At 35.9% G+C, this 27,689-nt stretch overlaps 2 protein-coding genes and 1 long non-coding RNA gene across 14 annotated transcripts in view; 2 read left to right on the forward strand and 1 right to left on the reverse strand.

Moving 5' to 3' along the window:
* Positions 1–4,926, reverse strand: part of setdb1b (SET domain bifurcated histone lysine methyltransferase 1b) — a 28,387-nt gene extending 23,461 nt beyond the window's left edge. For 2 of the 8 annotated variants that reach the window (XM_087286256.1, XM_087286252.1), the window contains exons 1-4: positions 4,714–4,926; positions 3,623–3,784; positions 3,467–3,518; positions 1,676–1,757 (exon numbers count right to left, since the gene is read on the reverse strand). In XM_087286256.1, coding sequence (XP_087142382.1) covers positions 1,676–1,756 — 81 coding nt within the window. In that variant the 5' untranslated portion in view covers position 1,757; positions 3,467–3,518; positions 3,623–3,784; positions 4,714–4,926. Of the gene's footprint in view, positions 1–1,675; positions 1,758–3,466; positions 3,519–3,622; positions 3,883–4,681 lie in introns of those variants that run through there. The other 6 variants (XM_087286255.1, XM_087286251.1, XM_087286257.1 and 3 more) reach the window with 3 other exon arrangements.
* The window catches only part of LOC101883647 (uncharacterized), a 713,507-nt gene that overhangs the window by 49,711 nt on the left and 636,107 nt on the right, over positions 1–27,689 (forward strand). The window lies entirely within an intron of this gene.
* Positions 4,998–27,625, forward strand: znf687a (zinc finger protein 687a). 4 transcript variants are annotated; one of them, NM_001353864.3, is given in 12 exon segments: positions 4,998–5,048; positions 7,272–9,303; positions 11,715–11,793; positions 11,944–12,028; positions 14,337–14,521; positions 14,613–14,804; positions 21,236–21,398; positions 21,487–21,720; positions 22,184–22,296; positions 22,999–23,101; positions 25,056–25,799; positions 25,831–27,625. In NM_001353864.3, coding segments are annotated over 10 exon segments (3,741 nt in total). In that variant the 5' UTR covers positions 4,998–5,048; positions 7,272–7,292; the 3' UTR covers positions 25,632–25,799; positions 25,831–27,625.

Consider the following 27,689-nt stretch of genomic DNA (forward strand, 5'->3'; position numbering starts at 1 on the left):
CAGTAGATCAGCAGTTTCTGAAATACTCAGACCAGCTCGTCTGGCACTAACAATGCCACGTTCAAAGTCACTTAAATCACCTTTCTTCCTCATTTTGAAGCTCGGTTTAAACTGCAGCAGATTGTCTTGACCATGTCTACATGCCTATATGCATTGAGTTGCTGCCATGTGATTGACTGATTAGAAATTTGCGTTAACAAGCAGTCAGACAGTTGTTCCTAATAAAGTGGCCGATAAGTGTATATCATTACTGTGAAATAAAACTACTTATTCTATAACATACCACCCACCCTTACTCTAAAAATGTTCCTTATAGAAAGAGTTAACCCAAAAATGAAAAATTGCTGTGGAATTAGTCACACAGGCAATCGAAGAAGTATTTTTTATTGAGGTAAAGTTGGTTTTATATTTGCACATTCAGACTTTTGGGTTTAATAAAATAGTAAAGTAGAATTCAAAAAGGCTAATACAGATGAATAATCATGAAGTAATGTTATGAGCACAAGGTTCATTGTATTTGTAACTTTAAATTGGCATAAAATGGCTAATAAACACAGATTACCTCTATAGAAGGCTGTGGTGTCCACGTTTATGTGATGAACCATCATCTACAAGCGAGCAGCACCCATCAGAGCATGTAAAAAATTTAAATAATCTCATTTGAATGCATAATGTGTGTGATGTGTGCCATTATAGCTGTTCATTTTTTAACAAATCCACAACATATGGCACAGTCCCTATGTTGTTTACCATGTTATGTTGAATCTTCAGTCTGAAATAGCATGTAAGTGTTACTTCAAAACAACATTAACCCTGTTTAATTGACTGCGCACAATGGTGTACTTTATTAGTCACTGCCTGCAAATATGTATTCCCTGTTCAGAAATACCAAAGAATATTTTTGTGAAATGTTATTAAGAAGCTGAAAATCTGAATGTACGAACCTGACCCCAATCCTCTTTTTTATTAAGAAGACTTCTAGCTGAGGCAGTGTTCATATGTGATTAATGAAACAATCTTTCTGTGCAAAAAAAACTAACACCATAATTAACGTTACTAACATTACCGTTAATCCACAGCCTCTGCAATCTGCAGTGTGAACATATTATTGTGGCATAATAACATACAAGCATACACAAACTCACAAATGTGCTGATGCCGTCAGTTTACAATGAAGGGTGAAGACATGTATTTTGTTCATCTTTTTGTGTTTGTTGAATATTTCAGACATTTGTTAATTCCCATTTTTTTGTGGCTAGACGCAGAGCTGCAGACTTTCATGAATGTGCTCAAAACCATTTAATGAGCTTGTAAATTAAAGTAATAATTATAAAACAATAATAATAGTCAGTTTCTTGCACAGACCAGTTACTTTGATTATTATTATTATTATTTTGATTATTATGACCTCAATGTATTGTCAGAAGCCATATTAGCTGAAAACTGACAAATACCTGACGTGCTAATAAATAAAATCAATACTGAATCAAGATTGAAATACACAGGTGTAAGCATTGCATCAAATACCTTTTTAGAGGAAAATGGAAATAGAATGAAAACAGAATTTGGCATGGGAAAGTTATGCCAAACCTTATTGAACACTTACAACACAGCTACAATATACACATTATTGCTGGGCTTGGGGATTAACATGTTGAAATCTAAGAGACAGTACCTGGACAGAGTTCAAGTGTGAAGCTCGATCGTTTCTCCGACGCTGTTTTTGAGCTTGGGATCTCTTTCCTTTACGAGGCATTCTTTAAACAATTAAAATATGAGACAACAATTAGTTGACAGATGTATCTGATAAACTCACTAATCTGAATACACTAAACACAGGATCCTAAGAGATTTTAAAAACCAGGTAAAGATTTACATTTTTTTGAAGGAAATAATTTATTTACAATTTGATTGTAAGCCCGCTTAAAATTAAGGGGTGCAAAAAATTTGAGAAATGTCCAAGAAATTTTTTTTTTTTTTGGAATTAATAAGAATTTTAACAAAAAAATGTTAATTTTTTTATTTGATGCTTAAATCTGCTTGTTAAGTGTGACGTCGCGTGGAGCGGCTTCCGGGTCCAATTGCTCTATTCAAATGAATGGGGAGATTCATGAAATGGTAATAATAAACCTTTAGAAAGCGATTTAATACTTTTGAAAGTCACGATCGCAATATATATGTCCATGCCTAATATCCGATGGCCAGAAAGTGATTCATTGTTTTATAAATTGTTAAAATTTTGGTATTTGTTATGCAGCAAACCCAGAGATTGTTGTGTACACTATGACTTTATGTAAAATTAACTTTAATGTGTGATAGGAATAAAACGCGATCATAAATGAATGTTTTCTCCACTCAAATGAATGGCAGCTTGGACCCGGAAACAGTATACATACATCACAAACACGTCACCACTTAACAAGCGGATAACATGATGATGATGTGCAATTGTGTAGTTGTGTCACTCTTTTAAATGACTTTTTTCACCCTTAGGAGGCACATGTAAAGGGTTAGGAAAGTGGTACAAAATATAATTGGGACTGTTTATTTGTGAATCTTTTGAAAAAATAAATTAACTTTAGAAAATGAAATCAATTTAAAAATCTTTAATTAGGCACAGAAACACTTACTTAACAAACAAAAGGGAACTTTCATACCACACTAAAAGTAGTTTGTTCTTGTTTTGAACTCAACTTGGTTAAATTTCAGAAAATAAAATATGAATAGTAATACTAAATTTTGTACTAATAATGAGAATTGTACCTCTCTGGTCCTAGACCTTTTCAAGGCCTCAAAGAGCAAGTTAACCCTTTAACTACCCCACCAAGAAAAAAGAAATGTTTGAATTGCATTTCATAACTCCCAATGTCACTAGTTAACACATTTAATGCATTTTTTCAACACACCCCATGATTTCTAAAATATCAGCCTCTGCCAAATGGTTGATATGTCAGTTTAAGGTAAAAGTACCAGATTTAATACATATACTATGAAAAATCTGAAAATATAAAGAGTAATACCAGTGCATTTTTTTAAAAAAATATTAACTAAATAAATAAAACACTTTTTTCAAACTTTTTCGCCATAAAATATTTCAGATTCTAATTTTTTAGATTATTTCTTTTTTTTAAAGAATAAAACCAAAGTCAAGTGAATTAGTGCAACATGATTATGTTTATTTGATTTTTTTTTTTGTAAAGCAACAATGTTGTGAGTTATTTAATCCTTAACAGTCGTTTTTAAAACAGTCAAAACATGGTCAACCGTTTGGTAGAGGGGCAGTGAAATGGTTTTCATGACCTGATAAAAAAAAACTGATTAAATGTAATGTAAAGAAGAGGCTTTACTCTGAAAAAAATCATCAAAACATAATAAAATATTCCTAACGTTACTAATAAACACATTTGTTAATCCAATTAATTTCAGCAAGACATCCTCAATTTAAGGTAAGTTAACATGCACGTACTTTGAAAGGTCCCCTGATGTATGAAGCGCCTCTAAGCCTGAAAAGATGATACCTGTAAACTCAAGAAAAGGTATAATTACTCTGTAAATATAACGAAAGTCTGGACATTGCTTTTAATTTTTAAAAAAAAATTTTAATGTAATTTTTATGTCTTACATATTATTTAGTCCGTTAAGTTAGTTGATTGGTTGATTACTTGAAGATCAGTCAATCTGCATCTTTCCCAATTCCCACCATCAAGAACCGCACAGTGGTGGCCAGGCAGGGGTCCTCATTTCCCAAGTCAATGGTCCTGACTGTACATTGGTCGAATAGAATCTGCAATAACAGCATATGATATGATACAGTTGGTTTCCAATGACCCAACCGGCAGATTACTAGAAAACTGGAGTCCCTTGTTCTTCTTTCATGCTAATACGGAACATAGGCATGCGCAGTCGCGACCTCCTACAATTACAAAATAAGAGTAATTTTTTAAAATAAAAGAAGTGGGCCCAATGCCTTTGCGATACCTTTAATAATCTGTAAATTTTGAAGCGTCAGCTTCTTTTAACTTAGCTAAAATATATTTATGTCTAACGTTTCATAATTGTATTTCTTGTATAGTTTTAGTAGAGCTAGAAAATACTATAAAACGCTGTATCACGATTTACTTATTCACTCGTCACAAAGCTATATATATATATATATATATATATATATATATATATATATATATATATATATATATATATATATATATATATATATCAGAAAACCTGTAACCACTGACTTTCATATCAATAGTTACATGTTTCTAGCATTTTTCAAAATATCTTATTTTATTTTTAACAGAAAAAAAGGAAACTCAAACATTAAAAGCTCGACGAGGGTACGTAAATAGTGAGTAAACTATCATTTGTGGCTGACGAATCGGTTCTTTCGAACAGTTTATTTCAGTAAATTCGGTTCCTTAACACGGTCAGGTCTTGTCCTAAAGTATGTTTAAAATCCGTACACATTTCGTGTTTTAATTGTACTGCCATTGTATTTTGTCGTTTTAATCATATGTAAACACGTCTATCTGTATGGGAAAATTGGCTTATCTCTGAAATGTGAGAGTCAATTCGCCGAATTACTGTAAACCGATTCAATCGATTGATTGAAATGATTCGACTCAATCAAACAAATCTTGACAAATTTAACACATCAGCAGCAGCGCCCTATTGTTTATACCTAAAGAGGCTTACTCTGTCAAATAAACATACGGTAATGCCACATTTGCCGTATAAATCAGATTTAACTTCCTCCAGAATGATTGGTTTGTCAAGCTCTGCAAGTTGCATAAGTTAACTCATTTTCGCCACGGTCAGAAGCAACAGGTGTGTATTAAAGATAAGTGCGCCATAACTTCACAACCCGGCTGTTTTTAAAGCAATTTAACACAAGGAAACAAAAGACACTCATTCAGCTTTCCCTTCTCTATTTCGCTTGGAGTAGCAGGTTTTGTATGTGTGCGCCGGGGAAGATTTTTGTCAGAGGTGACGCAAATGCTGTGCGCCGTCCTGGTCGCTCCAGAGAGTAGACGAGAACATTTGGCCAGGTAAACAAAAGTTTTACACTTGGACAGAGCACAACACATCACACATTCGGCTTTTTAATTTAAGCATAAATATACAGGTGACCCTTAAATTTGGCATTATCATCGTTTGAACGGTCTGGTGTGTTATTGTATTGACCGCAGACGCTGCAGACTGCGAATTATGCTAATCTAGCTGTCAGGCTACTGGACATTACAGTTGAGCAAGTACTACTAGCACGCGTTTCATTATGGCGAACCGCAGATTGACCGTTTATATTTAATACTTAACTACATGCTGTAAGAAAATAAATGGTCATTCTGTAGTGCAAAAGACACTCATATTTATTGTCTTGCTAGCCTTTGAAAACACACAGCCAAGTTTATATAGCGTTCTGTAGACAAAGTTAGTCGTACGTTTTAAACATTGAATAGCAGGTAACTTAAGCCACATTACTGTGTAAATATAACGTTTCTTATTCAGGTGATCTTATCTAATTGGAATTAATGTTATGTGATTACTTCTCTCATTTAAAAAATATATTGGCTTCCATGATTGTCCCAAAAACCTGTTGGCTATTTTTGATCAGCAACATCATAAGGATGCAATTTCCTCAGTTCTGTGATACAGGCACAACATGCTTATACAGTGCGCAGAATAATGCAGAAATTGAGAGCTGTAATGTCAATGTGTCAAGCTAAAAAAAAGTTTTTTTTAAACTATGAACATATAAATTAACTATAATCTCGCATAACCAGATGTATATAGTTTATATAGTCTCAGATACCTTATAATCAAACTATCATAATACGATACACTGACCTTTTAATTTTTAATGGCCTATTTTAATTGATTTTTTTCAAGTAAATGGGACAATGCAGAATTTTGTTTATTTATTTTCCTAAAATGGGTTAAATACCCAAACTTTTTATTGGCTTTTTAAAATATACATTTTAATTTTTTTTTTAATTTTATTTGGTTAAAAGGCTTTAGCATGCTTGTATGCCAAAATAAGTATAGTATTTAAGATAAGCCAAAGCAAATAAATGAACAAATAAATATTTAAGTAATTGATAGCTAATCACGATGACAAATTTGTAGCAAGAAAGGCCACTTTCAAATTTATAGCTGTTTAATTATGCATCTCTGTTGTCATAGCTATGATTTTATTTACCCTCTCTGTCAAAATGAAATGCAGAGCTGATTCAAGCATATCCTTATTACCAGTGCTGGCTACTTTAAAAGTAGAGTGAAGTAACACATTACTTAAAAAATTAAGTAATAATATTTTAGTTACTTTTTAAAAAATGTAAAGCAAGTTACTTTTGAGATAATTTAATACACTTAAAAAATAATGATCTGAATTACAATTAGTGTAAACATGTTGAATTACACTTAATAGGAGAATTAGCTCACTGCGGGAACAGACAGAAACCATGATGGCACAGCTTTAAATTTCTGTGATGGAAGTATTCTCCTTATTTTTAACATGTGGAAGAAAAAGGTATTGTAGTCTCAATGGACAGTGATTTTTGCTGAACTAATACGACTAAAATAACAAAAGTAGCAAACACATTGCTTACAACTTTAATCTTTATATATGTCATGTGTAGCTTCAGGAAGTTCTCAGAAAGTAACATTGTTCAGTTTTTTTTTTCATTTGTTTTAAAGGTAAATAAAGGTGTAGGTTATACAGTGTGTCGTTAAATGCTGAGCTCCTCTATTTGAAAAAAGAAAAATACCCTGCAAGTTCTGAAAGAGATCAAGCCTCAGGCAGGTGTGAAAAAGTAACTCAAAGATAACGTAACGCATTACTTTCCATAAAAATTAACCAAGTAATGCAACTAGTTACTTTTTTGGGGAGTGACTCAATATTGTAATGTATTACTTTCTAAAGTAACTTTCCCCAACACTGCTCATTACTACGTTCATATGTTTTCCTAACTTTTGTCACTGAGGGGAAAACACAAAACTTATTTACAAATTCTCCAAACATGTAGGTGCTTGCTAACAGTATTTCACTCCAAATGTATTCCGATTTTTAGCAGAAAATGAACTTTTATGTAAGTAAATAGATATTCTGTATTACATTTCAGCTTACTTTGTTACACAAGTGCAAGCACAGATAATAAGTTGCTGCAGTTTTTTTTGCTAATTACAATTTTTGCACAGCCCTGTTAACAGTTTATTTATTAACTTTTGAACAACTGGTCTAACCTATACTATTGCAATGTCTTTTATTGCAGGTATTTGTCATCCATGTGGGAATGGGGGATATGAAGACCCCAGATTTCGATGATCTGCTTGCAGCATTTGATATTCCAGACATTGATGCCAAAGAAGCAATTCAGTCTGACACTCATGGCAATCATAATGAACACAGTAGTGTAGTTGAAAAGGAGAGAAGTGGAAGTCCTTCCCTAAGACCTTCAGGAAGTCCTGATCCTCCTCACAATGACCCTTCCGTGGTCAGCGTGATTGTAAAAAACAGTGTACATTCAGATGACAAAGCCGAAGGGAATGAAACTGGGGAGTTTTCTAGTGCAGATGAATCACAAAAGTCTCCCCAGAAAGGTCCCAGTAAAGATAGCTCAGTGCCTACGGATCAATTTATCTATAATGGACTCAAAAGCGTCTCAGGTGGGTCTACAGAATCCTCTCCATCACTAGATCTAGCACCGGGGCAGCCTAATGGCCCCCTTTGGGCTCTTTCTGCTTCTAAAGCTACTGGTGATGATGACAAACATAATGACGCTTTTACTAATCACCCTGCCAGCACTTTTCAGTCTTTACCTCTGAGTGATCACCCCAGCGTATCTTCACGTTTAATTAGTCCAAACTTTTCTTCCAAAGTTGATTCTGAGGAAGCACAAGCAATAAATGGCACTTTAAGAGCAGGAGTTCGTCGGCACCTGTCTGAAGATGAAGAATCTGAACCAGACCTGGGCAGTCCTGCTCTTGTCATACAAGAGAGCCCCAATTCCCAGCTGTGCCCTGCTCCCAAGGTCCCACGCATGCAGCGGTCCCCTTCAAGTGTGTTTCAACCGCTTTCTCCCTCATCACCTTCCTTACCTGTGAGTAACACCCAAATGGAGGAACCCTCTGTCCAGCATCCAAAACTACACAGCAGCACCAACCCAACATCTCTGACCTCCACAAATAATCTACCAGTTGAAGAAAAAGATCTGGAGCATATAATTGAGGAGAGAGATTCTCCTGAGAGCCCTGAGCCAGAAATTTCTCAATCTCGTACATCTCTTCCCTCAAATCCGCAAGGAGCCATTGAGTCAAAACAGAGGATAACAAGAGAAGAAGCCCCTCAAGATCAGGTTATGGACGTGAGCATGCAGGAGAAGGTGGATTATGGAGCTGAGGCGACAGAAGGGAAATCTACTGAGCCTACTTTGGTGGAATCGGCCTCTGATGCAATCTCCAACTCGGCTTCTTCAAAGCCTCTCAAAATGAGAATCAAGACTGTCAAGAAACCAGTTGTAAGCATTACACGCACTGTATCTAAGGCTGCTACCAAAGGTGGAGCCTCTAAGGGTTCTGGTGCCTCTAAAGTTCAAGCAGTAGCCCGTAAGTCAGTGCAGAAGATTCCGAGATCTGTTGCTTCTCCTCAACTGCTATCTCAGAGTACAAAGGTCGCGATGTTGCCCGTGTCCACCCTTCAGGATGCCAGCACGGCTATGTTGTTTGCAGCCAGCAGGGCACAGAATCAAATGCCCACTGCTCTGTCGGCCACTGCAGTCAACATCACCAGAACATCAAACCTCCCTTCCATCTCTTCCTCATCCATTCCTGGAGTTAACGTTCGCGCTGCTTCAGGCCAGAAAACAAACACTGGAACAGCTAAACCAGCCTCAATTGTGAACAGTCCAGGAGCTGTGATCTCACGCAGCCAATCTAGCCTTGTTGAGGCTTTTAACAAAATCCTGAACAGTAAGAATCCACTGCCAAGTTACCAGCCTGACCTCACCTCTCTGCCACCCCCAGAATGGGGTCTTCGATTGCCCTCTACCGGATACCGTTGTCTCGAGTGCGGAGATGCATTTGCTTTAGAGCGCAGCTTGGCGAGACACTACGATCGACGCTCTATGAGGATTGAGGTGACCTGTAACCACTGCTCCAAACGGCTGGCTTTCTTCAATAAGTGCAGCCTGCTGCTCCATGCACGAGAACACAAGGAGAAGGGGCTGGTCATGCAGTGTTCTCATCTTGTCATGAGTCCTGTCAGTGTGGAGCAGATGATTGGCCAGCAGGATACTGTGCCTATAGGTTTGTGTCTATCTCCATTTGTCTATCAAAAATCTTCAATATTTCTCATGAACCAACTAGACATGTGATTATGTCAGGGGTTTATAAACCTGTTTCTGGAGGGTTGGTGTTTTATAGAGTTTAGCTACGTCAATTCTTGATTCAAACCTTTATGAGTCTTTATGAGTTTGAGTCCACTAGATCCATTCTGAGGTGCACCCAGCTCTGTAAGTTCATAAACTCCTCTAGAAACTAAATGTGGATGATGGAAGCTTTCAGCAGTGCTTCCGAGCTGAGCCCAGTTTGATGAACTGTCGTCTGGTATAGGCATAAGGATTTTTTCACCATCAAAAGGCGATTTGTCATAATCGCATGCCTACAAGAGCAAGTTCCTAATTAGTTAACGTGGTGCGAATCTTCACTGAAGTTCAGATATTTTAACTCAAGCGATTTGTGTTGCCTTAAGCCTGGTTTATACTTCTGCGTCAAGTGATCGGCATGACCCATGGCGCATGCAATACACGAAGCTGTGCATTTATACTTATGTTTCTGTTGTTCTGCAATAACACTTCTGAAACGCTAATTGGCAGTGAGGTATTAATATCCTCTGTGCCGAGTTTCTTCGCTGGTGTTTTGTTTTTTCTAAACGTTTCCTTAATGTACAAGTGGCTCAAACTCGCTCATTTTGAGGCAGGAACTGGCGGACATGCAACAACTTTTACCATGAGGTAAAGACAAAACAAAACTTTCCATCCGGAGCTCCTTCCCGGCACTCCACACTTGTAAACAATGTCAGCGATGCAGACAGTCGGTCACGACGTACTGTAGGGCTATGCATCAATTCATAGGCTGCGCCGTAGCATACATATGCGCTTGACACAGGAGTACAAATCAGCCTTTTTTCGTGCGTATCACACGGCAGGATGTCTATTCCTGTTTTTGCATTGAATTAACAAGTAAACGACTTGCACCTGATGCTTCTGTTACTGGTGTAAACGCAGCATAAGGTGTTTTTAATATATATATTTTTATATTATATATTTTTTTCCTTTTTTTTCCGAAATTTCCCAAATGATGTTTAACAGAGCAAGGAAATTTTCACAGTATGTCTGATAATATATTTTTTTCTTCTGGAGAAAGTCTTATTTGTTTTATTTCGGCTAGAATAAAAGCAGTTTTTAAATTTTTAAAAACCATTTTTGGAACAAAATTATTAGCCTCTTTAAGCTATTTTTTTATAGTCTACAGAACAAACCATCGTTATAAAATAGCTTGCCTAATTACCCTGACCTACCTACTTAACCTTATTAACCTAGATAAGCCTTTGAATATCACTTTAAGCTGCATAGAAGTGTCTTAAAAAATATCAAGTAAAATATTATTTACTGTCATCATGGCAAAGATAAAATAAATCAGTTATTAGAAATGAGTTATTAAAACTAATATGATTAGAAATGTGCTGAAAAAAAAAATCTTCTCTCCGTTAAACAGAAATTGGGGAAAAAATAAACAGGGGGGCTAATAAATCTGACTTCAACTGTATATACAATAGTTTCTAGAACAATGCTTGGTACATTTACTTTGTTAAATCACACTTTAATATTAAATACATTTTTTATTTGTTATTTATTTTAGCACTTACAATTGCTTACAAAGTAAAACATGACATTTTGTAAGGTTCAGTAGGGTAGGGGTGATAGATGGATGGATGGATAGATAGATAGATAGATAGATAGATAGATAGATAGATAGATAGATAGATAGATAGATAGATAGATAGATAGATAGATAGATAGATAGATAGATAACACACATTTTGATAAGCTAAAGGAATTTAAATTGAACTGTACTATTTCAAGCACTTTTTAAAAACAAAAATTAATTAAATTTATTTGGATTAAGCTAAGTTGTACAAAACTAACATTGAAGACAAGATTATTATGTTACACAGTTTTTAGAAGAATATTTTAGTTTGCTGCCATTAAAGTTTTTAAGAGTTGCTTTTCTATTTGTGTCTGAAGAAAAGATGACATTTGTAAAACATTCCAGGAGTAAAAACAGTGATGAAACCCATAGCTACATGTAACAGTAGAAAGTATGCCCATGGGGACCAGCGCAGAGATCAACCAGTCACTCTCTCTGCCCACAGGGAATCTGTGCACTGCAAAACAAAGCATTCAAGCATTGATGTGGAATAAGTCCGTTGAGGCGTGTTCGTTCTTGTTCTCACACTTTTCAAAGAACAGTCTCTGGGCTCAGTGCTGTCTAATGCATTTGGGAGTTGCACTATTAGGCCTATAGTGCACTTGATAATTGGCCACAATTATGTAGAATAATGCATTTAATTAACCCATGTCCAGTTGAGAATGTTTTTTTGTTTGTTTTTTTACAATGATATGCAATAATGTTGATTTTATTTCCGTCTATTACAGGTGTGCTCTCTCCAGCCGTCTCTGCTCTGTCTGCCATTAAAGAAAGTGGTGTCAATTTGTCACAATCGTCTGATCACAGGTGACACCACACTGTTAGATTATGGTTGTTTAGTGTGTGTATTAATAAGAAAGGAAGGACTCAGCAGTCGTTTAATGGTATTAATGGAAACATTGAGTGTCTGAGGGGTTAATATGCAGTCTGATATGTCTGTTTGCTTAATTTTTGCAGCTGTCCAGAGTGTTGGAGTACATTCAAAGGGAAGCAAGAATTGGTAGCACACTTCCAAGAAGTGGAGCCTGGCGGCACTGACACGGTCAGTGAGTGAGTGAATGAGTGCCTGGAAAATAGTGGTCACCAGATCAGACTTTTGCCCTGCTTGTTACAAAAATGACTTGCACGCTTCAGAGAAATGTATGCTTTTTAAAATATGTTTTAGTTATTATTATTTAATAATAATAGAAAATACCAATTAATAATATCATTATTATGCATATTTAATTTAGAGAAATAGCCCATCTAAACAATTTTGGTAGCTGGAAACCTCAGGCAATTCAAAATGTATATGTGACCCTGGGCCACAAAACCTGTCTAATGTATCATAATTCATTTTTTTTATTAGTAATATGTATTTATTATAGACTACTTTTAAGATGGTTTTCTTAGTCTTTTCTTTTTCTCAGTCTTGTATTTTATTAACCCTCTGATTCCAGATTTTTAAATGGCTGTATCTATTAATCTATTAATGTTGTCTTATCTTAAACCAGGGATCACCAAACTTGTTCCAAGAGGGCCGGTGTCCTGCAGATTTTAGCTCCAACCCTAATCAAACACACCTGAATGAGCTAATCAAGGTCTTACTAGGTATATTTGAAACACCCATGCAGGTGTATTGAGGCAAGTTGGAGCTGAACCCTGCAGAGCACCGATCCTCCAGGAACGAGATTGGTGACCCCCGTCGTAAACCATACATCAAAGTATCCTCTTTATTCAGATTTCATGTGATGTTTAAAAAAACTGTGAATTACAGGTTTTGTGGCCCAAGGTACATTCTTTTTTTTTCATCTAAGTATACTATGGGCTTATACAACCGTATGACCAAACTCTTAAACAATCAGTGATATTAGAAGTAATACATGGAATGTGCATCCATCAAAGTACCCCATGTGAAGATATCACAAAAAAAAAAAAATTAAATCAACTTTTTTTTTTTTTTTTAACCCAATCTTTAAAAGAAAGTCTAGAATCAATCGACACAGAAATGTCTTGTGTTCTGTAACAGCTTTTACTCTTTGCCCATAAGCTTTTACAGGCTTTAATCTGCCTGATACAAAAACATCTAGATCTACACTTGGCCTATCAGTTTTGGTAAAAGTGGTAAAAACAAAACATGCACATTGCTGTTGAGATTTTCACCTTTAATGTCCCCATGAACCAGAAGCTGCGATTGTTATTTGTTTCGCATTGTGACACAGTTCCTAGAGAAACGGAATATTAAATTACACAACAGTGTGCGAGGCTTGTTTTTCTACGGCCAGCTGAATGGATATAGTAAAGTACGCATTTCCTTCAGAAAAATTAGTAAAAGGGTTTAGGGAGAGTTACTACAGCCTAACAGACACCTTCTCCTCACCATTTCTGTTTGTGTCAAAACTGACAGGTGCAGCAGCGTGGTTAAATATGTTAGGCCCAACAAATTCCTAAGATATACATAATCTGAGAATTTAACTGAAAACAATTAAGAAGTGCATTTTAATATTTTAATAAAAGATTTGAAGGGCAAACAATGTTTTTTTTTTCTTAATGACATGTGTAGATGAATTGTTCACCACAAAACTGGCAATGTGAGCTAACAAAATCATTTGGTTACTTTTGATTTCTCTGGGACAGGATTGTTTTAGCTAAGCTGTGACGTTTAACATCTAATGATACTGTATGTACATCTACAACTTGTGACACTCTCCATGCCTCCTTGTAACTCAATACGTTTTCTCCACATACAATTTGGTTTCAGTGTTGGTACAGAGAGAATTTAAATTATACAGTTGAAGTCAAAATAATTTGCCCTCCTGTGATTTATTTGTTTTTTTTCTTTCCTATTTCAAATATTTCTCAAATAATGTTTAACAGAGTGGGGAAATTTTCACAGTATGTTTGAATATTTTTTTCTTCTAGAGAAAGTCTTATTTGTTTTATTTCAGCTAGAATAAAAGCAGTTTTTAATTAAAAAAACATTTTAAGATCAATATTATTAGCCCCCTTTAGCAATAAATAATATTTGATTGTCTACAGAAGAGACCAGTGTTCTACAATAATTTACCTAATTACCCTAACTTGTACAATTAACCAAGTTGAGCCTTTAAATTGCACTTTACTAGTATCTTAAAAACATCTGGTAAAATATTATTTACTGTCTTCATGGCAAATATAAAATAAATCAGATATTAGTAATGAGTTATTAAAACTATTATGTTTAGAAATCTGCTGAAAAAAAAAATTCAGTCAAAAAGAAATTGGGGGGAAAATATACAGGGGGGGGGGGTTAATAAGGAGGGCTAATAATTATGACTTCAATTGAATATATATAGATTTTCCAAATGTGTTGTTGTTGTTTTTTTCTGTAGTGCTGTCTGCAGTGTTCTCCACCAATGCCACTCTGGAACTCGTGCTGTGCTGCAGCTCACCGTCGGATGCACCAGCAGCTCCCTCCTCTCGTGTGCCCTGAATGTGGACTCATCTGTCAGACTCATGAGCTCAACACTCACCTCAAACAAACCTGCCTGCACTACTCACGCCGCCTTGGATACAAGTATGCGCTCAATCATGCTCACAATACTGCCAAAACCCTCAGTTTCAGCTGTGGTTTTTGGTAAAAGTGCAATCTCCTCTGTTCTTTGCAGATGTGCCTGTTGTCATTTGGTGTTTGGAGGAGTGAATAGTCAGAATGCGGTAAAGACGCACATGCAGACGGCTCACTGTGAGATCTTTCATAAATGTCCCTCCTGCCCAATGGCTTTCAAATCTTCTTCTGGTGCTGAAAGCCACTGTGCATCCCAGCATCCTGAGCTGTCTGAAACTGCGAGACAGTCCAAGTAAGTGCAAGAATATTATAATAGTGATTAAATAAATGTAAAATAAAACCTGTTAATAATATGTACACTCACCAGCCACTTTAGGTACACCTAACACTGCTTGTTGACGCAAATTGCTAATCAGCCAATCACATGGCAGCAACTCGCAATCAAATCACATGTGCATTTAGGCATGTAAACATGTACAAGACAATCTGCTGCAGTTCAAACTGAGCATCAGAATGGGGAAGAAAGTTAATTCAAGCGACTTTGAACATGGCATGGTTGTTGGTGCCAGATGGGCTAGTTGGGCATTTCAGAAACTGCTGATCTACTGAGATTTTCTTGCACAACCATCTCTAGTATTTAGAGAGAATGGTCCGAAAAAGAGAAAATATCCAGTGAGCGGCAGTTCTGTGGGCACAAATGCCTTGTTGATGCCAAAGGTCAGACAGGAATGGCCAGACTGGTTTGAGCTGATTGAAATGCAACAGTAGGGCTGGGCGATTTTTTTCAGATTTTTTTCGATTAATTCGAATTTACGTTTTCAGACGATTTAATTTTTAATCAAATCGAGAAATCGCGATTTAAAAAAAAAAAAAATTTAATACATTATTATGGTACCAATGCGCTTTGGTTCCGCACAGCACCACAAATTTTAGAATTCTAAACAGGTTTCTATACACACACCGGCGCCGCCCAGCCACGATTCACGAAGTAGTTCATATTTCAGCCGCAGAGCGCCATCTGATTAATTTCATGTTAAATATCATGCGATATCATGTGTGCGTTTGGTGTGTGATAGTTTAAACTGTCGTGTGCGCGCCGTGTCGCGGCACTTCTGATGTGGGACCTGCTTGACTGCCTGTTAAAGCGTGAAGTCATTTACTTGTTGCATTAGTCTGAGTCACGTCTGTGTGGATTGTCAAGACATTCCCTCAGTCGATAAACTCGATCTCAACATGTATAAATGACGTAAAACCCTGCCATGTGGAAAAACTGCGCCGATCTTTTGGTTTGAACACGAGCAGAGGCGGGGCCTGTAGCAGTGAAAGTGAAAGTACCCGCCCCATGACGTCATTTAGCGGACCTAGTTGAAAACCAGACAGATCACGCAGCATAATACAGAGTGCTGCAAAGCGCATCAAATGATCTGTATTTAAAAGAGGGAAAATAGATTAAATATATTATTTTATATTAGACACACATCTGCTGCTTGTATTTGCTCCTGCTATACATCCACAACTTCACACATTGGGTTAAATTAGGCTTTCTGCCACTGTATCTTTTTAAAAAAAGGCTGCAGCATTACAACTTGTCATTCAATCAGAAGAAGACAAAGTCAAAGCCGAGCTGACAGCTAATCTTTCCTAGGCTCAGCAAAACTTGCAAAAAATACCTCTGTATTCCTGCAGCTGCAATATTTACACATATTTCTCATTCAAATCTTCAGCAACGCTATTTAACTCGTGAATTTGTTTTACATTTATTTACACCTTGACCGATTTTTGTATGACATGGCCATTAAAAATACAATGTTCCTTAACCAAATGGTTTTTCAAGTTACTTTTAAAGAGAATGTTACTTCAGTCATGTTGTTGGAATGTTTTGAGAAGACTAGTAACACAATAAAAAAAATCTAAATCGTGAATCGGTCAAACTTTATAAAAAACCTAGATTTTTTTTTTTGCCAAATCGCCCAGCCCTATGCAACAGTAATTTCTTTGTCAAATTTAGTCTGACTGACTCAATTGATAGAGTCCATGTGCTGTCCTAGTAGCGGTTTGAAATCCTGATCTGACGATAAAGAAGTCGCTAAACCATCTTTTTCAGTTGTGGGGATCAGTCTAGTATTCTTTCTGAACATTTCGTGAGTATGTTATCACATAGTAAAAGTACTAAAACTTTTCTGATGAAAGTGTAGGAATTTCTTCTCTGCCAAAACAGAGGGTAACAATATTAGCACATGTTGCTAAAACTTCCTGCCTGAACAAGAAATAACAAAAAATAGCTTGTATAGCTAAAACTTCTCTGGTTGAACAGAGGGAAAACAAATAAAAGAAAAGAAAATAGCACGTAAGGCTTCACTTCTCTGGATTTCAGTCTTCTGTGGCAAATTGTTGAGAAGTTGGTGATTTAAAGAAAATTGTTCTGTGGCAAATTGTTGAGAAGTTGGTGATACAACAACCAAGTTGTTGTAAAAAAATAAATGGTGGAGATGAGAATCCAGTCCAGGAGACTCGAAACAAGCAAAATTTCTTTATTGAGACGTGTTGGTTAATCAGCAGTCAAACAGCTTCTTCAAGAAGTCCATGGGCTCTATTTTGACGGTCTAAGCGCAGAGCGCAAAACGCAGGGCACAAACGCTTTCAGGGTGTGTCAGGACGCGTTTGGCTAATTTAAGAACGGGAAATCTGCCTTGCGCCAAGGCGCATAGTCTAAAAGGGTTGAGTTTATTTTCTTAATGAGTTATAGGTGTGTTTTTAGAGTAAACCAATTAGAGTCTCATCTCCCATTCCCTTTAAGAGTCAGCTGCGTCACGCCAAGAGCGCATTCGCTATTTACAGGACGCAAAGTAAGTCTAAGTGGAAAAAATGAGCATTTCACAAGCAAACAGTTAACAGTTGACAGTTTTTTAACAGAAAACTGTTAAACATAGCATCTACTGCATGAGAATGAGAGATAAATGATCTACTTTCACTTTCGCTCTTGGATAGGGAAACCTTTACGCACAGACATCAATTAGCCTATAAATAATTGATTTAGTTTGTTAAGCGCAAATATTTGTTTCAAAACTATTTCTAAATTCAGTTCTAATTTCTAGCAAACAAAATGAACAATAATGACCAAGTGTGGTCAAAATACTGAGTTATTTCCAAATACACCTGCCATGCCCCATATGGTCTTAAACCTGACAGGTGGGCAAATCTAAGCTTGTTTTTAATAAAACAAATATAAATATGGATATAATAAATAATACTGCTAATAATAATAATATTATACAAAAGCAAATTGTTATGAATGAACTGAAAACGCCTCCCGAGATGAAGAAGACATAAAAGCAGTGATTTTTCATATTTATATAGGCTAGAAAATAATATGTTTTGTAATATTTTAATCCTTTATATTTATATCCTATATCTATTCTTATTATATCCTATATATATCCTTAATATTTATATTTTTTCATATGTAAATATATTTGCCTATTGCTCTCTTGTGTGTATTAAGCAGTGCGTCAGCGAGGCGCAACTCTACGCCGGAGTTTAGACTGGGTTAGTTTTGGTCTAATAAAAAATCTATTAGAGTTTCTCAAAATAGCGGCGCGCCAGCGGTCCACCTCAGAACGCCTTCCTTTATAGACCAGAACGCCTATGGGCGCACAAATGAGCGCTAATGCATTTGCTATTTAAACAGCGTAGCGCAACTCCTCAAAACGACTCTTGCGCCAAGCTGAAACTACCAAAAGACTATTGCGCCGCGTCTTGCGCCCCACTGCGGCGGGTGTATGCAAGAGCTTAATGGAGTTCTGCAGTCTGCAAATTTTATCACGAGTCTGATTCAAGACAGAGATGTCATGACTATATTGTGTTCTTAGGAGGAGGGGAGATGGCTAAACAAAATATGCAAATTCAGCATTGGAGTCAGATTGATGGAAACCTGGCCAGCAACTGACCACACAAGTTAATCAACAAAGGGGTTTCTTTAGCATGAAAACATCACCTAAGACAAAGGCAGACTTGATAGCATTAAAAAAAAGTGTGCAAATGATGTTCTGGAGACAAAAACCGTCTGAACAGTTGACCGGCTTGAGAAGACAGTAGACACAACCGTTCTGTGAAACTGACAAATTGCATTACTTTGGAGACAGTCAGGGTTCAGGAAACTAAGACATTTTAAGGTCCGTCACACCCTATAAACAACTTTTCAGTTATTTATAGATTATATAAATTTATATTCCCACAGGTTTCAAGTGACAACTTTACATATTGATGTTTTATTTTGTACATTAGAATACTGATTTATGTTTTTTTTTTTTTAACGAGACAATATTACGACTCAGAAGAATAGAGTATGACTTTACAGATAAATCGTTTGATGATTTTATACTATATAATAATCATATTGCAGCCCCCAAATTACTATATAATTGTTTAAAATGTTTATATGTTGCCACTATTTTTCAATCCACTAGGTTTTATGAATTTTTCAACAAAATGTTTATGATTTTAAATATTTTAATAAGTAGAGGTCAGAGTGAGTAGGTTTCTACTGCATGAGAATGAGAGATAAATGATCTACTTTCACTTTCGCTCTTGGATAGGGAAACCTTTACGCACAGACATCAATTAGCCTATAAATAATTGATTTAGTTTGTTAAGCGCAAATATTTGTTTCAAAACTATTTCTAAATTCAGTTCTAATTTCTAGCAAACAAAATGAACAATAGTGATCAAGTGTGGTCAAAATACTGAGTTATTTCCAAATACACCTGCCATGCCCCATATGGTCTTAAACCTGACAGGTGGGCAAATCTAAGCTTGTTTTTAATAAAACAAATATAAATATGGATATAATAAATAATACTGCTAATAATAATAATATTATACAAAAGCAAATTGTTATGAATGAACTGAAAACGCCTCCCGAGATGAAGAAGACATAAAAGCAGTGATTTTTCATATTTATATAGGCTAGAAAATAATATGTTTTGTAATATTTTAATCCTTTATATTTATATCCTATATCTATTCTTATTATATCCTATATATATCCTTAATATTTATATTTTTTCATATGTAAATATATTTGCCTATTGCTCTCTTGTGTGTATTAAGCAGTGCGTCAGCGAGGCGCAACTCTACGCCGGAGTTTAGACTGGGTTAGTTTTGGTCTAATAAAAAATTTATTAGAGTTTCTCAAAATAGCGGCGCGCCAGCGGTCCACCTCAGAACGCCTTCCTTTATAGACCAGAACGCCTATGGGCGCACAAATGAGCGCTAATGCATTTGCTATTTAAACAGCGTAGCGCAACGCCTCAAAACGACTCTTGCGCCAAGCTGAAACTACCAAAAGACTATTGCGCCGCGTCTTGCGCCCCACTGCGGCGGGTGTATGCAAGAGCTTAATGGAGTTCTGCAGTCTGCAAATTTTATCACGAGTCTGATTCAAGACAGAGATGTCATGACTATATTGTGTTCTTAGGAGGAGGGGAGATGGCTAAACAAAATATGCAAATTCAGCATTGGAGTCAGATTGATGGAAACCTGGCCAGCAACTGACCACACAAGTTAATCAACAAAGGGGTTTCTTTAGCATGAAAACATCACCTAAGACAAAGGCAGACTTGATAGCATTAAAAAAAAGTGTGCAAATGATGTTCTGGAGACAAAAACCGTCTGAACAGTTGACCGGCTTGAGAAGACAGTAGACACAACCGTTCTGTGAAACTGACAAATTGCATTACTTTGGAGACAGTCAGGGTTCAGGAAACTAAGACATTTTAAGGTCCGTCACACCCTATAAACAACTTTTCAGTTATTTATAGATTATATAAATTTATATTCCCACAGGTTTCAAGTGACAACTTTACATATTGATGTTTTATTTTGTACATTAGAATACTGATTTATGTTTTTTTTTTTTTAACGAGACAATATTACGACTCAGAAGAATAGAGTATGACTTTACAGATAAATCGTTTGATGATTTTATACTATATAATAATCATATTGCAGCCCCCAAATTACTATATAATTGTTTAAAATGTTTATATGTTGCCACTATTTTTCAATCCACTAGGTTTTATGAATTTTTCAACAAAATGTTTATGATTTTAAATATTTTAATAAGTAGAGGTCAGAGTGAGTAGGTTTCACTCAAATATTTAAAAATGGCAATAATTGCTGGAGCATTTCACACATTTTTATTTTTATTTTACTTTGACAAAAATGATTTAAAACATTTTAAGGATATCTATTAGCTAGTGATTTCCAAAACAGTGACAAAATATGCATTTAGAAAATATAAAACTGATTTAAACATCCAAAACATGCAGTTTGCCACTTTCGCCTAAATCAACTTCCGATCACCTTTTTTTTGTCACCTTGACCAATCAAATGCTCTCTAGTATCTGAAATGCCCTGCCCCCTTTTAGACCCTTTTCATTTGCTTTTCATTTGATGCACTTGATCTCAACCCATCTCAATAGCAAAGCTGTGTTAAAAATGAAAACCTATTGGCTGTTTTTAAAAGGGGTAGGAGCTACTATATGTCCCAATCTCTTTTCGTTTTTCAGCTGACATTACATCAGACATTAAATAAAAAAGCACATTTCAAAGCACTTTCATTGGATCTTTAATGATTTTAATGTGTTTTCTTATATTTGGTTTATATGCCAAAATGTATGTTTTTTGAGATTATAACCATTTTGTTTTTTTATTTTTTTACAGGGAGATCTATAAATGTGTGATGTGTCGGACTGTTTTCACCCAAAAATCATTGCTCAGTGTCCATATTGACACTCACTTAACCAAGCAGAAAATGCATGTCTTTAAGTGCCCAGACTGTAACAAGCTGTTTACGCAGAGAACTTCCCTCCTTGAACACGTTAAGGTTTGCTTTCTCTTCTGTTCAGCCCATCACAAGCTTCAGTCGTTGATGAGCTATTTGAGTGTTTGACCATATTGCAATGCATCTCTAGGATACACACAGGGACTCAAGCAATCATGATGGCACGTCAACACAGAACAGCTTGGTAAAGATGGAAAGCTCTGATGGGGAGGAGTGGGGACGTGATGAAGAAGAGGACAAAGGGAAAGTGGCAGATGCAAACTCTGCTGTCCCACGTAGCCAGAGCTGGAGCTGCTCACAGTGCCAGACGCACTACACCGACAAAGAGAATTACATCAGTCATATGACCGAGCAGCACGGCAAGGTCAGGACATTACCAAGTACAACTCAAAAATTAGGAGATGAAATGTTTCAATAGGATAAACATTACAGTATTATTAAATAAATAATATAAAGCTTTACAATATTACTTTTTTTGTACTGTATTTTTGATCAAATAAATGACATCTTTCAAAAACAAACTACTTCTGCTGACACCAAACATTTCAGGTAGCTAAGTGTCATAAAATACATTTTTATTTGGTAATTAAATACACATTATTATTAATCAGAAGAATTTACAACAATGCACTAAATAAATAAATTATTTATTTTATATTTATTTTATACATTTATATTTTATATATTTATTTTTCCACTTGTCTGGAGGCAGCAAGCAAAAATCAAGGATATTTAGTTTTTATTAGACTCTGAAAATGTCTGTATGATTAGTATATATAAAAAAAAAAACTAATTGTAATTTTTGTGCTGTTCTTTTTATTTTGAAGGAACTGAAGAAATTTCCGTGCACTCTTTGTGAAGGCTCCTTCTCTTCATCCTCAAGTTTAAGACGCCACATTCGTGTCAAGCACAAAGGCATTAAAAGAGTGTTTTATTGCCAGTGAGTATAACGTAAAAACAGCAGCCCTAGAGGCATTTGGATGCTTAAAATGTCAGTCAATTCGATGCTAACCAGATATCAAACCCATCATCATTTCAAACTAATAATGTTGGACTGCTTCTAAAAATGCCATCTTATTTAAGTGAGCCATAAATTACCTCATAATTTACTCCTTCTCAAGCCATCCTCAGTGTATATAGTAGTCGAATCAGTCTTACATTTGGTCTTGGTTCTTCCATGCTGTTTAATGATGTTTGGTAACGCCCCTTTTTTAAGCTTACAAAAGTGCAAATATCTGTTGTAAACCTAACCCACAAATTGCCAAAGGGTTATCACACGTTTTATAAAGTGGTCAATTTGTTTTTCTGAATTTTTTTTTTTTTAATTCTAAACACAAATCGCTTACCTCAGGCAGCTTCCGAATGCATGTTCTTGACAACTACTTGGCTGAACTCTGACCTCATGTATGATGCATGACAAAAGATACATTTGTGGCAGAAGCTTCGGTGAGAGTTGATGAACGAGGATAATAAAACGTCAATAACTAATTAACATATCATGTTTGTTGTGTTTTTTTTTCTCAACCATTAATTATCATCATTGTCATGCAACCTTTAAATTCACAAATATCTTTTATTACAGTTTTTTCCTTTTTATCATGGCATAAACAGGATGTGTGTTCTGTTGTCTCTCGTTGTGAAGGCTTTGTACAGGTGAGAAGAGGAGCTTTAGCAGTAAGCTGATTCTGGAGAAACACATTCAGGCTCAGCATGCAGGAGAGAGAGGAACCGCCACACAGAGTCAGGTAAGAGTTCAAATGCACTTTCAGGTGGACATAATGAACACACAGCCATGGATTATTATGGCCGGAGGTATTGCTGCTTGCAGATGCTGTAATGTTGTTGGTTAATTGTTCAACAGGTCATACATTACTTTTGAAAATATGATCACAAAATTAAATATTTGACCGTCACCTCATTGCACTAGTGCTCCTTCGCATAGAGTAAAAGACTCTGGACACCCTGTACAAACACTGTATGCCTGTTCACAAACAGATGTCAACAGAGAGAGTAAATATAAAGTAAACAAAATGTAAAGATCCCCTATTTTGCTTTAAAAAAAGGCCATATTTTGGTTTTGGGGGTCTCCAACAACATGCTAATATGCCTGCAAGGTCAAAAACACTTTCAATGTCTTATTATATTCATTTATTTTTAACTAATTATCCCAATGACTCCCATATGAATCGTTCAGTGATTCATTTGTTCCCAAACCCCTCCTTAGCGCGAAGCTGAACTGCACTGATTGGACCGATGACCCAGTCTATTGCGATTGGTCGACTGCGTTCAGCACGAGACAGAGAATAGCCCACCACGGCTACAGTATGAAGTAGCAGAAAGTATGTGAGAGCGCAATGCAGGAATGCAATAAAGCAATTTAGTTAAACACCAGCATATTACTTTTTTTTTTAATGCTAACCCTAAGTAATAAAAACACAGTGGCAAATGTTGAACTACTTTAAAAACGTTCACCGGTTCAGAAACGCATTAAAATTGGTAAAAGAAGAAGCACGCGTCACGTTTGTAATGTGGTTTTGGATGCGATATACAAGCCACGCGGGGCTATTACAACTTATAACACAAATTAAACACATATTTTGCAAACTACACAAAATGAGGCAAAAAATTTTATTACACTTACATGTTATGATCCGGAGGAAGAAGAAACTGGTCCATTTGAACTGTTAAAGTTACTGACAAAGTCCCACAGTCTCTGATACTCCTTCAATAGCAAAAGGCTGACAAATCCCATGTGTGATAATGCGATCAAACATAATATTCGAAAGATATTTTACTAAAGAATCATTAGTTTTAAACATGCTGCACTTTAAGATTTAAACCTCAGCTGGATGTTTTCATTCACTTAATGCTGTGTTACACACTGCATGGAAGGTCATTTTCAAAAACCTGTTATAGGGGCTCTAAAAAATAGGCCCACACTATGCGATATTTTGACACAATCAATTATTACACATTTGAATAAGAAATCCACTGATCATTGGTTATTTCACACATTAATTAATAAGTTTGATTGCTAACGATAGAAATAGTAAATATACCGAAATCAAGTCATTTCGCACATTCAAAGTTTGTTTTGAGTTTGTTACTGCAGTTGAAAACAGCTCACCAACTCAAACTTTTTTGGGAGACTTTGTTTTGGCTTCTAAACAAGCTACCATTGGTCAGTGTGTTCTTTAACTTCGCCACATTTGACGTCCTTTTTCAGGAAATAATCAAATCATACGGCGGATTGTATAAAACATTAAAAATGCTGAATAAAAAGGAAAAACTCACTGCTATTCTTTGTTGAACAGCCAGATGTTAACGAAACTAATCTCTCGCAGATGTCATCGTTGTTGTGCTTAGAGAATACATGCAGCAGTGTGACGTGTTTAAAAGCCTGCTTGGTGTTTGAAAGCAGTATTCCATTGTTCAGCCTTTTTGCTCTTAAATGAAGAATGGAAAAGAGCTTTGTTTGAAGGATAGTGGGGCCTTAAAACTTACAAATTAATGAAATGTAATTGTACATTGGCTTGACTGCTAATATTGTTGCTGAAGTATAGCTATTTCTGTGATCTTACAAGACCGATTATTGTTGTTTTTGGGAAATTATTATATTATATTACAGTATTTCAATAAAAAATGATAAGGACAAAATGTCTAATATAATTCCACCAAATGTTTTTTTGTTTCTATCAGGCAGTTCCTCAAGTCACAGATGGAGCTGACAGCTCTTCTGAACATGATGCTGGCTTTCTGGGCGGGTCGTCGGTGGAACCCGAAAGCCGATTGGCTGAGAGCACACTGACACGCCGCATTAGAGGAGCTCCAGTCGGGGAGCAGGAAGCCAAAGGATTGCGTTGCATGCCATGTGGCTTCACCACAGAGGACCGAGAGGAATTTCTCCAGCACATCGTCTGTCATCGTGACGGAGGAAGCGGCGCTCAGTGTCAGCAGTGCGGAGCATGTTTCGCATCTTCCTCTTCCCTCAGCAGGCATCTCTTCATCAGCCATCGAGTGCGGGATTCTCCTTCTGATCACGCTGAAGCAGCTCTGCACACCTGTGCCACTTCTGTGGCCTCTGACTCTGCGGCCGCAGGAGGCTCTCCAGGGTCTCCGCTGAGTGTTGTTGGGGGACTACTGGAGGACGGTGAAGGTAAGCACATCTGTAAGGTGTGTGGACGTTACTTTAGCAAACCTGCTGATCTTAATACGCACTTCAGAACTCACGGCATGGCCTTCATCACTGCGTACAAAACAGACAAACCAGCATAGAAAGAGAGAGTGATGCGAATAAATTAACTTGAGGGAGAAACTCGCGTAATCTGTTAAGAACTTGTCTAGGTTCTCACACCAAAATCGGTAAAAAATAAATAAATGAGATATATTATATATTTTCCAGGGATACAAAACTAAAGATCTTTTTAGCGAGACTTTTTTTTTTGAGAGAGAGAGAGAGAGAGAGAGAGAGAGAGAGAGAGAGAGAGAGAGAGAGAGAGAGAGAGAGAGAGAGAGAGAGAGAGAGAGAGATTTTCCTCTCCAAATGTCCAAGAGTGCTGAGAAAAGCACTATATACATGCAATTAATACATTTTTGTAAATTATTGCTTTTTTACTTTTTTATTTAAGCATAGTCATTCTCAATACTGATATGAAAAATTAAATACACATTATATAAATTATTGCCCTTTATACTGATTTAAATTAAAGTTAAATACATGAGAGATTTACCATGATACAGTAATAAAATACTGAATTACTATAATGAAAATGATAATTACACAATTAATGTGAACATGAGGAGAAAATTAAAATTTGTTGCCAATTAACTCAACCTCAGACCATCCAAGATGTAGTGGACTTTTCCTTTTAATATATATTTCTTATATGAATATGTCTTTTTCTTTTTATTATCAAATGCAATAAGGAAGATGGCTCCAGACTGGCTCGAATGTGAATTAAAGATATTCATTTTGTAATTAATGTTAAAAAATTAACAGTAAATTTTCTTTTTTTTTCTGAGAACAATCCCTTTAAGTCGTTTAGAAAGTCATTACTCATGCAACACATTATTTGTTGTAAATAATGTTCAGTGTCTTACAAATTAAGCTACTTTTCATTTTTGGAGAGCAATCCAAATCCATTCAGTTAGACACAGTTTTGTGCAAAATATATATTTTTTTTCTTATGCTCGTTTTTTCCTGATTGTGAAGGTGAAATGTGAGTAGATTCTACATTATACAAACATGATAGATTTCACATTACATGTCATTCAAACTCTAGAGACCTAAAGTATTTGGGTTTGTCACAGGTTATTAACACTCCACATTTACACACAAAATGTAAACCACTGTTTCAGCGCAACATGTTCATTATAACTTAGAAACTCTGTTAGTGCAGATACTGCTGTTTAACAAGAAGTGTTTAGGTAAGGTTTGATCAGCCTAAAAAGTGATCACAGCAAGCACTTAATTCACTAAAATCAAGATTCAGCCTTGCTTTATATACCTGTGCCTACTGATTCCATTGTGCAAACAAATAACCAAACAGTCCGTTTTTCTGAATGCAAAATACAGCTGATTATGAGTGAAATACTGTAATTACTAACACTTGAGCACAGCCAAATGCTCCTGCATCAGGTGACTCCTTTGTGCTTGAATCATGTTTACGTGGAAATGTCTGTACTTGCTCTATTTGTGTTTCCACAGAGGCATTAAAATCAGGACATTAGCTGAATAGTTGCTGATCTTTTGAATGAGAATGAAATAAAGTGCCTTCTTTATTTAGCGTTAGACTCGTCCAGCAAGGTTTGCTCTTAAAGGCCTCATGATTGTTTCCTCAATGAGAAGAATCTGTATTGTGTGCGATGTAGATTAAGAAAAGTTGTATTTGTATGTTTGTGATGTACTTGTTTAAGGGCCTTACACATATTTACTGCAGGTTTTCTGTTTAAAGTTGATTAACAGAGCTTTGTTGTACCCTAAACCTTTTTTTTTTAGATGAATAAAACTGTAATGGCTTAATCAGTATTCTGTTTCAGATATATGTTCTGTTTTCGTTTGTTCTGGTACACTTTTGTTCCTGAGCTTGGTTTGTCTTCATTACTTTTAAGTTTGGGTTATTAATATTAAGCTGTTAGTTTTTGCTTTGATTAGCTTCCCTCTTATTTTTATGCAATCAATACTGTTTTTGTTATGTGTTGTTTGTGTCTGGATGTGTGTAGATTCTTTCTTTATCACCTGTGTGGATTAAAGCTCTTTTTTAAATGTATTCTTCTTTGTGTCTCCTTTGGTTTATACGACTACATGGCTGGTTGTGAGAACACAAATTTAAA

The sequence above is a fragment of the Danio rerio genome, chromosome 16 (genome assembly GCF_052040795.2).
Source record: "Danio rerio strain M-AB ecotype USA chromosome 16, GRCz13ab, whole genome shotgun sequence".
Classification (NCBI taxonomy): domain Eukaryota; kingdom Metazoa; phylum Chordata; class Actinopteri; order Cypriniformes; family Danionidae; genus Danio; species Danio rerio.